The sequence below is a fragment of the Rhinatrema bivittatum genome, chromosome 11 (genome assembly GCF_901001135.1).
Source record: "Rhinatrema bivittatum chromosome 11, aRhiBiv1.1, whole genome shotgun sequence".
In the NCBI taxonomy this organism is placed as follows: Eukaryota; Metazoa; Chordata; class Amphibia; order Gymnophiona; family Rhinatrematidae; genus Rhinatrema; species Rhinatrema bivittatum.
The window spans coordinates 55,278,059-55,293,970 of record NC_042625.1 but is presented as its reverse complement, the minus strand read 5'-3'; the positions used below and the strand labels follow the sequence as shown (position 1 = coordinate 55,293,970).

The 15,912-nt window shown below is 45.4% G+C and overlaps 1 protein-coding gene across 12 annotated transcripts in view; it reads right to left on the bottom strand.

The window, feature by feature from the left end:
• The window catches only part of CIT (citron rho-interacting serine/threonine kinase), a 424,741-nt gene that overhangs the window by 331,538 nt on the left and 77,291 nt on the right, over positions 1-15,912 (bottom strand). For all 12 annotated transcript variants that reach the window (XM_029571779.1, XM_029571775.1, XM_029571774.1 and 9 more), the window contains one exon: positions 5,000-5,101. In XM_029571779.1, the coding sequence (XP_029427639.1) occupies positions 5,000-5,101 (102 nt within the window). The remainder of the gene's footprint in view (positions 1-4,999; positions 5,102-15,912) is intronic.

Below are 15,912 nucleotides of genomic sequence, written 5' to 3'. Positions count from 1 at the left end.
TCTAATCTGCTTCGGCAAAGAAATTTCTGCAGCTACATAGGCGGCCGTAATGACCTCCTTAATCCAACAGGCTATAGTCACCTATGTAGCAGGAGCACAAACAGGCGATCAGACTTCCTGACAGATTTAGTAACCTCCAGTAAACCTACAGTAAATGTCGCTCGATGTCCAAGGTACACAAAAGACGGTACTTACTTTTACCTCTGTCCCTATCCAAAGGTAGGCAGGGAAATGGACTGATTCAAATGAAACTCCAAAATCAATTTTGGCAAAAGAGGGCAGAGTCTGAAACTGTACCATTCCCAGAATCATACGCAGAAAGGGCTCATGGCAAGAAGGGTTTCTAAACTGCAGGCCCTAACATACAGAATAGATTGCCACCAGAAAAACTGTCTTCAAGGTAAGCAGCCGCAAGGAAAGACCAACAGCGGCTGAAAGGTCAGACCTCCCAAGAATTCCAGAGCCAGATTAACAATCCACAGAGGTACCGGAAGCCAGAGAGGAGGATGAAGATGTTTAACTCCCTTCAAGAACCGGGCACTTTAGTATGGGAAGAGAAAAGGCCTACCATTGAATTGCCCCCTATAACAAGCGAGGGATGCAACTTGAACCTCCAAGGATTAAGGGACAGACCTTTCCCAGAATCATACGCAGAAAGGGCTCATGGCAAGAAGGGTTTATGCAATCCATGGCAAGAAGACCTTTATGCAATCCATCCTGTAAAAAACTTTCAAAAATAAGGGAATAGCCACCTTGAGAGGCTGAGAACCATGCTCAGTAAACCAGGCCACGAAAACTCTCCACACTCTAAAATAAACCAGAGATGTAGAAAATGTCCTGAACCAAAGCAAAGTGGAAATCATGGCAGGTGAATAACAACTTTTCAACAACCTAGCCCTCTCTATGGCCAAACCATAAGACAAAATCGACACAATAGTCATGTAGAATGGGTCCCTACCACAACTGATCCTTCTGAGGTGGTAGGCTGAGGGGATTGCCCACCAGTCTCTGCAGATTGGGATACCTCGGCCTTTGAAGCTACCAATAGGACAGTCTGCTTCACTTGCAGACTTCCAAATGATCCTGCCTAAAGGCCAGAGCGAGAAGACATACAGTAGGCTGACCCTCAGCCACACCTGAACAAGAACATCGATGCCCAGTGCTTTCAGGTCCCATCTGAATGGAAAACTGTAGAACTTTCACATTGCTGGAGCCACCAGCATGTCTAGATACGGGCAGCCCCAGCGCTCCACAATGAGCTGAAAGGCTTCATCTGCTAACTTCCATTCTTCTGAGTCCAAGTTCCTCTTGCCGAGAAAGCGTGCTCTGACATTATGATTTCCGGCAATGTGAGATGCATATGCTTAGCAGATGTTGCTCCGCCCATACCATGACATCATCTATCTCTACTAACAACTGTAGACTCTGTTTCACCCCGGTGATTGATATAGGCCAACGTCATTGCATTGTCCGGACAGCCCAAGCCTCCAGGCAATCGGCAAACTCCTGAGCTTCCAGCTGGTTGATGCTCTATTGCCACTCCTCGATATTCCAGCGACCTTGCATCAACTCCTTACACTCAGCCCCCCAACCGAGGAGACTCATCTGTTGTGAGCACTAATCAATCTGGCATCTCCAAGGAAACTCCCTTCCTGAGATGATCCACCTGTAACCACCACTACAACTGGGTGCTCATCTCCAACAGCAGGAGAATTCTCAATGCATAGTCTTGCGAATGCAGGTACCAGCAGGAAAGCATTGCAAGTTGAAGAGGTCACATATGAGCTCTTGATCAGGGAACTACTTCCAATGTGACCATCATTAAACCCAGGCCCTGAAAATAAGATCACATTGTCGGGCGAGCAGCACTAGAGTGCGAACTTTAACAATAATTTGGAATTTAGACTCTCCGGCAGAAAAACGTTGCCCTGTTTCGCATCAAAGCGAATGCCAAGATACTCACACTCTTGGCACAAATCAACCCAGATATGGGTGCACCAGAATGCCATCACAGCGCAAGAACGCTGTTACCACTACTATGACCTTGGAGAAGGTCCTGGGTGCAGTGGCTAGCCCAAAAGCAAGACATGAAATTGGTAATGGCAACACAAAATGGCAAACTGTAGGAATCGTTGATGTTCCCAACAAATGGGAATATGCAAATATGCCTCCGTCAGATCCAGAGATATGAGGTATTCCCCCGATTGTACTGCCATTATGAAGGAACGTATAGTTTCCATTCGGAAATGTGTGACCTGCACATGACTGACTCCCTTGAGATCCAGGATGGGTCAAAAGGATCCCTTTTTCTTAGGGACAACAAAATAGATGGAATAGTGACCCATATTTTGCTGCGATTTGGGAACAGGAATCATAGCCTGCAGGGCTTACAGCATCCACTGCTACTCTTTCCTGAGGGGAATTGCATGGAGATAAAGGCATCTAGAGGAATGTGAAGAAATAATAAAGCATAGCTATCCATAATCACTTCAAGGGCCTATTGATCTGATGTGATCTGGACCCACCTGTGTAAAAGCGAAATAGGCGCCCGCCTATCTCCTGCACCAACAGGGGAGCCCGCAAATCTTCATCGATCAGAGGCTCTACTCCCGGAGTCCCCATTTTTCCCCCCCCCCCGAGGCCTTCAGGGCAAAAGGACTGAGACCTACCAAAGGGACAGGATTTCCGAGAAGAAGCTTCCCTATAAGGACAAAATAGCCTACAGTCACAAGAGCCGAGAAGCCGGCTTCTTATTCTCCGGTAAACGAGGGATCTGGGCTTCCCTCCATTTATTTGCCTTCTTTTCCAACTCACTTCTAAGCAAAAGGGAACTCTCGAAGGACAGCTTGATGAGAGTGGATTTAGACAGACATTGTCAGCCGACCAATTACATGGCCAGAGCTGCCATCTATCCTCTATTCATTATCAACTCCTTTGGAGGCTGTGCGAACCAGGTCACATCCCGCATTAGCCAAGGCTGCAGACCCCAGTTCTATCACCAAAAGGGCACCACCAAAATCTTCACAAAAGATAAAAGGTAGCTTGAGCCACCAAGGCACAACAAGAAGCAATCTGCAAATTCATCATCATGGCCTCAAAGGCTTACGTAAAGATAGCCTCAATTCTCCTAACCTGAGCATCCTTTAGAGCTGCCCCTCCTTCCACTGGGATGGTGGTTTGCTTAGTAATCCAGCACACCACCACATCAACATTTGAGAAATGCATCTGTATTCTGGTATAAACCTGCCAAGGCGCGCACCCCCCCTTTAAAGGTCACCTCTGGTGCACGCCATTCAAGGTCAATCAGCTCTTGAACAACATCCAGGAGGGGAAAGAAACATGAAGCCTCATGTAGGGTGACCAATATGGGGTCCTTCTTCCGCATATCCAAACAGTTACTCCTGGCCACTCCAAGGGTCTTCAGAGTCAAAAATCAGACCAGCAACTCATTTCTATGAAAGAAACAGAGAAGAGTTCTATATGGCTCTAAATGTGAGGGAACCTTACCTTCCTCAAGCAGGGAGCCACCCAAATCATCAGGGTCATCTTCATCCACATCAACTCGCTGTGGCACTGCACATCCTTATGTGTTCGTTTGCCCGTGGTGGCAGACGCAAGAGATCTTCGAACATGTGACCCTTATTTAGATGGTACTGCCGACTCAGAACGCCCCTGTAGAAAGGTCTGTTATCCCTATAATTCCACACAGGAAAAAAAAGATGGTTCCATACCAGGCCACAATGGCCCAAACCTAACATCCGGAGGGCGAGCCTCCCCTGAAGACGACTCAGCCAGTGAATCAACCGAAGAAAGACACCTTTATGTCGCCCTCAGCCCCAATCACTTCAGACAGAGGGGATGGACCATTGCCAGCAAAATCAGGAGGCAGCAAATCTCCGAGCATCTAGGCAACACTGACACAAGTTTGTAGAAAGCTCCGGTTGTATCACCCTTATATGGCATGCAGCACAAATAGCTAAGCGCTCTGACTTCTTAGGTGCCGGCGCCATGGTTAGTGTGCGCTCAATACGCAAGCAGCGAAAGGTACGTGCTTAACTACACCCACAGTTATACACTTTGCAACACACATAAAACAAGCTGAAATACGCGCACAGAAAATGCACAGGTACACGCGCACAAAACGCACTCAGTGATGCGTTTAATTATGCACACAATATACGCACAAAGGAATGCGCACAAGGGACGCAGATTTAGGCGCGCAGGCACACGCCAATGTCACACAAAACGCATGAAGGAGACGCTGCAGCCTACCACACAGCTCGGAAAGGAAGCCTGAGAGCTGGGTCTACAAAAAAAGCTGCTCAACCCACCATGTCTGACCTGCCTCCACGCTCACAAAATGTCCCAGGCACGTGAGCAGGAGAAGCCAAATGCAGAGGAAAAGGACCCAGTGGGAAGAGGTCTCCCTAACTCCACTATTTTTTTTTTTTAATGTAAACTTTTATCTAAGTTCAGCCCTCCCTGGCTGAGAGCAGAAATGGGTTCCCGGCTACAGGGGGAAGAGGGCGAAAGCCTTCATCCCAGAGCCTCTCTCAGCCTGCAACCGCTAATATTTTTTTTTTTTTTTTTTTTTTTAAGACCACACCAGAACAGGGCTATCGGAATAAGGCTTTCAACTAAGGGAGGGACCCAACGGTATCACCTCAGGAGGCAAGCAGTGCTATATAAAAATCGGCCTATCGATCTTCTGTTTTCTTCTGTTTTCTTCTATTTCTCCTTTATTTTTAACAGGCAATTCCCTAGGGAAATGGATGTCCACCATCTACTGAGACAGAGAATACTGGCAGGCTGATGTCTGGTCAGAACTATATATCTGTGACATCAGCTTCTTGCTCTGTCTTCATCTGCTGGCAAACATGCAGAACCCATTGGTGGGGACTGGCCTGCCTGAATGCAGAGGAAATTAATATCGCTTTTTATAATTGAATGCTAACTCCAAGAAAAAAAAAAACCACAGTAAAGAACTAAGCAAGTTTACCAGATAGAGGTATTTTTTGTCTTGAAAGGCATAGTGTAACGATGGGATCCAGGGACTTGTACTACAGGTTAGTATGTTCCTTTCTTCCTCGAAGAATGATACCTTATGGGAAAAAAAGAATATATTTGAGAATCATAAAAATCAAAGAAAAAGCAGTATAAGAAGGAACCTAAAGAGGACATTTCACCCATTCTCCTACCTTCACACTTTTTTTTTTATTCTGGATGAATACAGACAGACAATGTTCATCTAACCTACTCTTAAAAAACCACAGGTTACACCACCTCCCTAGGTAACTTGTTCCAGAGCTCGACAACCCTTATGGACAGACATTTCTTTTTACTGTTTAGTCAATCTCTCCTGCTGCAATTTAAGTCCTTTACTATTTTCCCTTTCCCCATCCTCAAAGGGAAATTTTGGTTTATCTGAGTTTGAGAGTTCGCCACAATCTGGACAGCAAGGATAGCTCTCGCCCTCAAAATTGAAGCCCAGAATAAGATCATGGTGTCTCAAGATTAGGCACTTTTCCTTTGACCTTATGGTCTTGACAGTACCACATGTGTGTCCCCTACTTTTATTTATCTGGGAATTTGGTTTGAGACAGGGTTCAAACTTGTTTGGCAGATTTGAAGCAAAAGCAATATGTCCTTTGATATCATTGTGGCGAAATATTAAATTCCTAGACTCTTTTACATTTACTTGAGAGTTTTGAGCTGATTGCCCCAGGTCTCCGGGAAGAACTGGACCGGCTGGTCCAGGAGGCCATCGACAAGGCAATGCAACGACTCCAGGTCCCTCCGGCACAGAGAGTGGAACCGGTCACCAACCCGATTCCAGCAGCGCTGGCACCACTGCTATCCCGGACGGAGGTGCTCATGACTGCCCTTCCACCGGTAATTCCCGTCTGATGGCCCTGGTGCGCTCCCCGATGACAGCTTCATCGGAAGGAGAAACACCGTTTCGCATCCCTCCTTTGGGGGTATTGCCTCAGCCATCGATGCCATGTCGTCCCTCGCCACCGATTCATTCATTCATCCATCGGGAGTGATACACACATCCGCGCCATCTTCCTTCGATACCGGCACCGATGCCCCCCAGGGCGTCCACGGTGCACCCGGTGATTCCTTCGATTTTCTCGGAGTCTCAGCTGGGCCCTTTGGGTATCCAACCCCCTTCTCGTCCTACAGGTCAGCCTACTGATTCCTAACTCCAACATTATTTAACTCCCATCAATCAACACGCTTCGCTAGTAATAGCGTTAACAGCCACCTCTTACAATGTTATTTATACATATATATAATTATCTGATCTTCATTTCCTTCTCACTCCAAGTTATTGATTTCCCTGTTATATGTAACTGCTTTTCTGCACTATTGTTCAAATTGTAAAGTTTATTATAATTGCACCCCTGTTTCTTGTGAACCAGCATGATGGGAGTACCGTCTTGAATGTTGGTATATAAAAAACTTAAATAAATAAATTATGACACCTGGGGTGATGATACTTCCACAGACACCGATGACTTACCTTCACCTCCCTCTCCTACTGAAAGTAGAAAGCGTTCTCCTCCAGAGGACCTCTTTCATTAATTTTGTGAAGGAAATGTCAGAATTGGTCCCTTTCCAGATTCAAACGGAGCAAGATGATAGGCACTAGATGATGGAGCTTCTCCAATTCCTGGATGCCCCTAAAGTGATCACTTCTATTCCCATTCATCAAGTTCTTCTTGACCTCCTCAAAAAGAACTGGGAAAACCCTGGATCCATTGCCCCAGTACACAGGCTGACACTACTTATCTGGTACAGTCAGCCCCTGGCTTTCCAAAAATCTCAGCTTGACCACCACTCAGTTGTTGTGGAATCGGCTCAAAAGAAAACAAAAAAGGACGAAACCACACTCCTCTACCCCCTCCTGTCAAGGAACACAAGTTCCTCGACAATATTGGTCGTTGAGTGTTCCAAGGGGCCATGCTTATCTCCAGGATAGATTCTTACCAGCTGTACATGACCCAATACAACAGGGTCATTTTCAAGCAAATACAGGACTTCTCTGAAACCCTGCCTGACCAATTTCAAGAACATCTTCAAACCCTTGTCAACAAGGGGTTTGAGGCAGGAAAGCATGAGATAAGAACAGCTTACATTATCTTCGACACCTCCACTAGAGTGTCTGCAACTGCCATTTCGGCAAGACGCTGGGCCTGGCTCAAGTCTTCTGACCTTCGCCCAGAAGTACAAGACAGGCTCTCTGACCTGCCCTGTATAGGAGATAATCTGTTTGGTGAACAGATTCAGCAAATAGTGGCTGAATTAAAGGACCATTATGAGACCCTCAAACAGCTCTCATCGATTCCTTCTGACTTCCCTTCTAGACAGCCCTTCAAGAAGGACTCTAAGAAGTCATTCTTCCGCCCAAGGAAGTACTATCCCCCACCAACAAGGTCCTGAGTTACGAGGCCTTATCAGAAATCTCAGCCCCGCCAGCCCTGGAAGCAAAAGCCACATGCAGCTCCCCAGCTGGGGCCTGCTTCAGGTTTTTGACGTTCCCTTGGAGAGCAGCAGCCTGATCCCTCTGCCAGCCATACCAGTGGGAGGTCAATTGTGCCACTTTCACGGCATGTGGCAATCCATCACAACCGACCAATGGGTGCTAGCAATCATTGCTCAGGGTTACCACCTAAACTTTCTTGCTCTTCCACCAGAATCACCACCTCTACAAGCGTGGAAAGTAACCAACCACTCTGTCCCTCTGGAGCAGGTTTCCCTTCTTCTCCAGTTAAGAGCAATAGAACCCATCCCTTTTTCACAACAAGGCCTAGGGTTCTATTCCCGGTACTTTTTGATCCCCAAAAAATCCGGGGGGCTTCGTCCAATTCTGGACCTACATGCCCTCAACAAGTACCTCCAGCGGGAAAAGTTCAAGATGGTAACCCTGGGCTCGCTTCTACCTCTTCTACAAAGAGGAGACTGGCTCTGCTCTCTGGACCTCCAGGACGCGTACACCCACATTGCGATAGCTCCAGCTCATCGCAAGTATCTCAGGTTTTTAGTAGGCCCAAAGCACTATCAATACAGAGTGCTTCCATTCGGCCTAGCATCGGCACCACGAGTCTTTACCAAATGTCTCGTGGTTGTCGCAGCCTCTCAGGAAAGAAGGTGTTCACATCTACCCCCATCTAGACGACTGGTTAATCAGGGCCCCAACCCAGCAAGCCGCTTGATCGTCCCTGGATTTGACCCTACACACTCTAATTTCTCTAGGATTTCTCGAAATCCTATTTAGTCCCATCTCAAACCTTATTGTTCATTGGGGCAGACTTGGACACCTTACAGGCAAAAGCCTTTCTACCTCAATGAGTGCAAACCCTCGTGTCCCTCGCTCATCAGTTGCAGTCTCAGAATACAGCAACAGCTCAACAATTCCTTGTCCTTCTCGGACACATGGCGTCCTCAGTCCACCTCACACCAATGGCCCGCCTGGCCATGAGAATCATGCATTGGACTCTGAGGCCACAATGGATTCAAGCGACTCAGCCTCTGTCAACCATTGTCCGCATCACAGACGCACTCCGTCTGTCTCTCGCCTGGTGGAAAGATCAGAACAATCTCCTCCAGGGACTGCCTTTTCACCTGCCAGAGCCTCAACTCGTTCTCACCACAGACGCTTCCAACCTCGGCTGGGGAGCTCATGTGAACGATCTGCAGTCACAAGGATTTTGGTCTCCAGAGGAAGCCAAACACCAGATAAATTTCCTGGAGCTTCGAGGAATGAGATAGGCAATCCTGAAAAGCTCTGAGAGCATATCAAATCACGTCATCCTGATTCAGATGGACAACCAGGTGGCCAAGTGGTACATCAACAAGCAGGGAGGCACAGGCTCCTTCCTTCTGAATCAGGAAGCTGCGCAGATTTGGGCGGAAGCCCTCTCCCACTCGATGTACCTCAGGGCCACCTATTTGCCGGGAGTGCACAATGTCTTGGCAGACAAACTGAGTCGTGTCTTTCAGCCACACGAGTGGTCTCGCGATCCCTCGGCAGCGACCTCTCTCTTCTAGCAATGGGGTCATCCCCAAATAGGCCTCTTTGCGTCCCCTCAGAACCACAAAGTGGACAATTACTGCTCCCTCATTCGGACCGAGCGCTCTCAGCCCAGAGATGCATTTTCCCTCTCGTGGGCAGCTGGTCTGCTTTATGCAATCCCTCCACTTCCTCTTCTCGAAGACTCTCGTGAAGCTCTGTCAGGACAAGGGAACCATGATCCTGATAGCACCTCACTGGCCACGCCAAGTGTGGTTTCCCATACTCCAGGATCTCTCCATCCGCAGGCACATTCCCTTGGGAACGCACCCGCTTCTGATCACTCAGAACGACGGATGTCTACGCCATCCCAATCTTCAGGCCTTGTCCCTGACAGCATGGATGTTGAAAGGTTCATCCTTCAACCTCTTAACCTTTCAGATTCGGTTTCTCGTGTCCTGATTGCTTCACGGAAGCCTTCCACAAGAAAATCTTATTCCTATAAATGGAAAAGGTACGCATCATGGCGCACCTCACAGTCCCTTGATCCCTTTTCCTGTCCAATCCCAAGGTTTTTGGACTATCTCTGGCATCTGTCAGAGTCAGGTCTAAAGACCTCTTCCATCAGAATGCATGTCAGTGCGGTAGCCGCCTTCCATAAAGGTGTCGGGGATGCCCCTATAATCGGTACAACCCCTCGTAACACCTTTTCTTAAAGGCTTGCTCCATATCAAGCCATCTTTACGTCCTCCGGCCCCTTCCTGGGACCTTAATCTGGTTCTCGGATGGCTCATGAAACCACCATTCGAACCTCTTCACTCCTGTGACCTAAAATTTCTCACATGGAAAGTGATTTTTCTTTTGGCTATCACTTCAGCTCGCAGGGTTAGTGAGTTACAGGCCCTAGTTACCTATCCACCTTACACTAAACTCCTGCAGGACCAGGTGGTACTCCACACTCACCCTACGTTTTTGCCTAAGGTAGTTTCGGAGTTCCACATTAATCAATCCATCATACTACCTATCTTCTTTCCCAGGCCCCACTCCAACCAAGGGGACAGGCTCTGCATACCCTTGACTGTAAACGGGCTCTAGCGTTCTACCTAGACTGTACAGTTGCCCACAGGAAGAGCACTCAGTTATTAGTCTCTCTCCATCCCAACAAACTAGGGCAACCTGTGGGTAAACAGACTCTCTCCTCCTGGTTGGCGGACTGCATATCTTTTTGCTATCAGTAAGCAGGCATTCCTTTCCAAGACCATGTTAACACACTCTGTGAGGGCCATGGCAACTTCAGTAGCACACCTACGATCGGTGCCGCTTCCTGACATTTGCAGGGCTGCCACCTGGAGTTCTCTCCACACCTTCGCAGCCCACTATTGCCTAGACAAAGCCGGAAGACAAGATTCCATCTTTGGCCAATCTGTCCTGCGTAACCTATTTCCAATGTGACGTACCAACACCCTTCCACCTGCCCGGTGGGGTTCAGGATGCCCTCTACCAAATTCCACCCCAGTTGTTGTGCCTGTTGCACGCCGTTGGGTACATTTGGTGCATGTTCGGACATCTTCAGCTCGGTACTCACCCATATGTGAGGACTACCCATCCTGCTTGTCCTGTGAGAAAGCAAATGTTGCTTACCTGTAACAGGTGTTCTCACAGGACAGCAGGATGTTAGTCCTCATGAAACCTGCCCGCCGCCCCACAGTGTTGGGTTTATTTTTCCGGCACTGCCTGTAGCTATCAGATAAGATTGAAGGGGGACCCCTGCTGGCTGCAGGGTTAGTGCCATGCTGGGCATGACCAGTAGGGGCCAGTCAAAGTTCTGGAAACTTTGACAGAAGTTTTCCATGCTTGGGCTCCATCCTGATGATGTCACCCATATGTGAGGACTACCATCCTGCTTGTCCTGTGAGAATAGATATTACAAGACAGTTATAGATAGTAGATAGATATTAAATAGCAGATCATACAGTATCGTTAATTTAGTCTGAAGAGATTGGTTTTATTACCAAAAAAGCAGCACAATTTTTGATCACATCATATTTGTTTACGGGTACTGCACACAGTACCAAAACTACATATAAACTTACAAAAAGTCTACCAGGTAGACCCATTGTTTCTTCTGTAGGGTCTTCATTAGAAGAACTGTCTTTTTTTTTTTTCCAACTCGTACTTCTATTAGCAAGGAAATATGTGAAAGACAGCGCCCATATGCTGATCATATTAGATCAGACTACATGGATTACAAGTGATACGATATTGGTAAATTTTAAATATACAATTATATAACAAGCGGCATTGGACATCATTCAGTCATGGAAAGACGACCGGGACCACGTAAAATACCATCAGATTTTATAATATTATGAGAGATAACTCAATTATTTTGGCTTTGAACATGAATTTTGTTTGCAAAAATATGGGATTGCAGTGGGAGCATCGATGCCTCCCGATGTAGCCAATTTATGTGTTACCAGTATTGAAAAGGTTTTCTTATATAAATCGATAACTTTTGTATGGACATCATTGATACAATACTTATTCATAAAATGGTTAAATTCTTTAGATAAACATTAGCAATTTTTGATACAATACAGTGTGGAAGAAATTGCCTTTTTGCATATTTGGATCTGCAAGGCAAATGAAGGCTTTAGGACATTGTTGTAGAGAAAAGTTATAAAGAAGAATAATTTTCTTTATTTCAAACATTTTCTTCAACTACGCAATAAAAGAATACATATTTTCTGGTTAGTCAATTTCTCCATGTGTAATGGGTGTGTTCAAACAAAGAATATTTTAAAATACAAGCTCAAGATCTATAGAGGTGACTTTTGGTATAGAAATATCTGATATCAGCAATTAAAGCAGCTTATAAGAAAGCCTTATATGCTGACAGAACATAATTATTAACACTAGTGAGAACATTTTGGCAACATCCAGTGTCAGGTAAGAAGTACAAATTGTTCCACATTTGTGGTATATTTGATCATATTCCTATGCCCAAAAGTACATGTGGGTAGAATGATCTCTAAAGCATATTTAACAGAACATCAAAATTGTCTACAAAGAGAAAAAAATTCAAGTACCAAAGACGAAGTATTATTTGGAATATGGACAGATTCCAACATCTTAAAAGGCATATATGATATATATTATAGAACAGATTATTTACATATATTTATATACCATCCTTTCCATCACGATCAGAGAGGTTTACAAGATAAAAACATATGACAAATAAAGCAAACTAAAATAGAAATATACAAGGGGTGATAATCATGAAGCCAGACTGAATTATAGAGAATTATTCTGGATTTTTAATTTGAAAACTATATAACCATATAGGTTGAATGAAGTAGTAAAGTGGTATTCAGTGGTCTAATAAATTTAACGGATGACTTATGTATTATTTTAAAAGATGGACATTTCTTAGGCCATTTTGATTAGTAGTTTTGGAAACATTTTATTTTTATGTAGCCTTAGGGGTGAATTTTGAAAGTGTTACTCATGTTAAAAGGACCATAGCGGGAGCAGAGAGGAGGCTGGAAACCCTCACCTCAGTGGTGGGAAAAGCATTGGAGTTGCTGCTGAAGCAAAGAATAGTGAACTATCTACAAGCAGCAGAATTGATGGACCAGAGGCAGCATGGTTTCACCAAGGGGAGGTCCTGTCAGACAAATCTGATCGACTTTTTTGATTGGGTGACTAAGTAATTGGATCGAGGAAGAGCACTTGATGTCATCTACTTGGATTTTAGCAAAGCTTTTGATACGGTCTCACACAGGAGGTGTGTGAATAAAACGAGAAACTTGGTTGTGAGTGCCAAGGTAGTGGCCTGGTTAGCAAACTGGTTGAAGGACAGAAGACAATGTGTGATGGTAAATGGAACTTACTCTAAAGAGAAAGCGGTGATGAGCGGAGTGCCGCAAGGGTCGGTGTTGGGACCGGTCCTGTTCAATATCCTTGGGAGCGACATCGCGGACGGGATAGAAGGTAAGGTTTGTCTATTTGCGGATGATACTAAGATCTGCAACAGAGTGGACACGCCGGAAGGAGTGGAGAGAATGAGAAGTGATTTAAGGAAGCTCGAAGATTGGTCGAAGTTATGGCAGCTGAGATTCAAGCATATGGGCTGTGGAAATCCAAAAGAAATGTATTCGATGGGGGGGGGGGGGGGAAGGGCTGATGTGCATGGAGCAGGAGAGAGGCCTTGGGGTGATCATGTCTAACGATCTGAAAAATCGGGGAAACAGTGTGACAAGGTGATAGCTAAAGCCAGAAGAATGCTGGGCTGCATAGAGAGAGGAATATCAAGTAAGAAAAGGGAAGTGATTATCTCCTTTACAGGTCCTTGGTGAGGCCTCACTTGGAGTAATCTGCTCAGTTCTGGAGACTGTATCTCTGAAGGGACAGAGACAGGATGGAGGCGGTCCAGAGAAGGGCGACCAAAAAGGTGGATGGTCTTCATTGACTGACTTTTATGAGGAGAGATTGAAGAACATTAATATTATACCCTGGAGGAAAGAAGGAGCAGGGGTGAAGTGATACAGACATTAGGATACTTGAAAGATTTTAATGATCCAAAGTCAAAGTCAATGACAAACCTTTTCTGTTGGGGAACAAAAAAAAAAAAAAAAAAAAAAAAAAAATCAGCAGAACCGGGGGTCACGATTTAAAACTCCAGGAAGGAAGACTCAGAACCAATGTCAGGAAGTATTTCTTCACGGAGAGGGTCGTGGATGCCTGGAACACCCTTCCGGAGGAAATGGTGAAGACCAAAACTGTAAAGGATTTCAAAGGGGCGTGGGACAAACACTGTGGATCTGTAAAGCCTGGAGGATGGGAATGAAGAGAAAAGGTATGGGGGTGGCTTGCGGCAATGACGGCTACTACCTGGTGATTAATACCCTTATTCAATAAAACGGTCACACAGTTAATCCAACTCCCAACATTGCTCTATGCTTCAACAGCAAGAAGAAATGTGGAAAAGAGTATTTGCATTCAGGCAACAACCAACAAGGTAGCACAGTCTGGGTCAACAAATAAGCATGGGAGTAACTTGCTTGTTGCAGCGGTTACTACCCCAAAACAATTAACCCCGTTTCTTCACTTGGAAAGAATATCCAGCACAGCTCACTGCTTCAACGGCAGGGGGGAATGAAGAAACAGGATTTACATCCAGACAACATCTAACAAGGCATTGATCTGAGCAGTATGAGTATACAAACATCGGGGTAATTTGCTCGAAACAACAGTTACTACCCTCAAACATTAAGCCTTATACTTCACTTAGATGCAGCTCTAACACTGCTCTCTGCATCAATGGTGGGGGTGGAAGGAAATTAGAATCAAAAAGTACAATAAAGGCCCTGAACTCAGCGGCCGGAGTAACAGGTAAGTATGAGAAAATAAGTATGAAAGCTTGCTGGGTAGACTGGATGGGCCTATTGGTCTTCTGCAGTCATTTCTATATACATGAATATATTGGCTGAGCATGAGAAACACTATTTTAAAAGCTGCAAGTTACAAGCATATAAGCACGTATGCAGTAAAAACAAAAGGGGCAGAGTTGGGGTAAACTCTTCAGCAGTGACAAGATGGTTGCTTGTTCAACTGCTCCTCAAGATCTAAGTTATATTTTATATCACTCTCCTTATCTGTGAGTGTCTCCTGGTTCCCTTATTTTCCTGAGTTTTGGGGATATCCGGCACAAAATCTGGTAAAAATAGAGGCCGCTTTCGCAGCGGTCGCCGGTACTAAACGATTGAAGCAAGACACCCCATCTCCCGATAAATCGGCGCACACTAAACCTATGGCATCTGCTGACCTGGTTGTTACAGAGCTAAAGCAACTTAAAGACATGCTTCACGTAAACAAGGAAACCATGGCGGAAATCTGTTCTGACCTGTCAACAATGGCTCAGCAACTTACATCTTTTTCAAGTGTGGCTGCAAGATGTGGAATCCCAAACTACATCACTCAACTGGTTCAAAAAGTGGACCGCTTGCAAAAACACATAGGACCTTGCTAACCGGAACTATCACCGCAACAAGCGCATCCTTGGAGTTCCAGAGGGTATGGAAGGTTCTGATAGGATTAAATTTCTATCCACAATGGTTCCAGAATGTCTTCAACTGAATTTTCACTTACCTTTTGAGACAGAGCAGGCCCACCAGACTCCCTACAGGCCTCAAATATTCTCTGTTCTCGAGGCCTATAATTAAGTTGCTTTGGTATCCTCAAGTTCTGGAAGTGCTTTCCACAGCGCACACCAAGTCGCCCATTCTGTTTCAGGGGCATATGCTTCTTTTTGTGCTTGATTTGGCCAAAACTACAGCAGCAAAACATAAAGCCTTTTTGACTCTTCATCCCTGTCTGCAGGCCTCTGGGGGGGCCAGATAAGGCCTCCTGTATCCAACACGGATGAGGGTGACATGGCATAACCATACAAAGACCTTTGAGACCCCGAAGATCTGGTCTCCTTTCTCTCCACCTTGGAATTGGTGCAGGAAATGGTGACCTGACGTTTAGTGCTATTTCAAGCTGCCTAATTTTTCTTTAATCAGCAGTTTTTACGCTGCAGCGATTTAGAGCCCTCATTCTTTTGAAATGTGTTTGCTAGTTTTCAGATCGCATGCACTTAGAGTTTCTCTTTTTTTTTGTCAAGTTGCAAAGGGAAGTCATTAGCGTTTTGTCGAGAAACTCCTTTTGAAACACTGTTTTTTCACACCCAAGTGTGTGAGGTTTTTCCCTTTTCTTTTGCTCCCGTTAGATCTTGTCTGGCTACTGGCTCTTCACTGAGGCTCATTTTATACATGTTACCATGTTTATGGCTCTGGTTTTCTATTATTGTACCTCTCTTTGCCATGTGATTTTAACTTTTCATTGTTTTT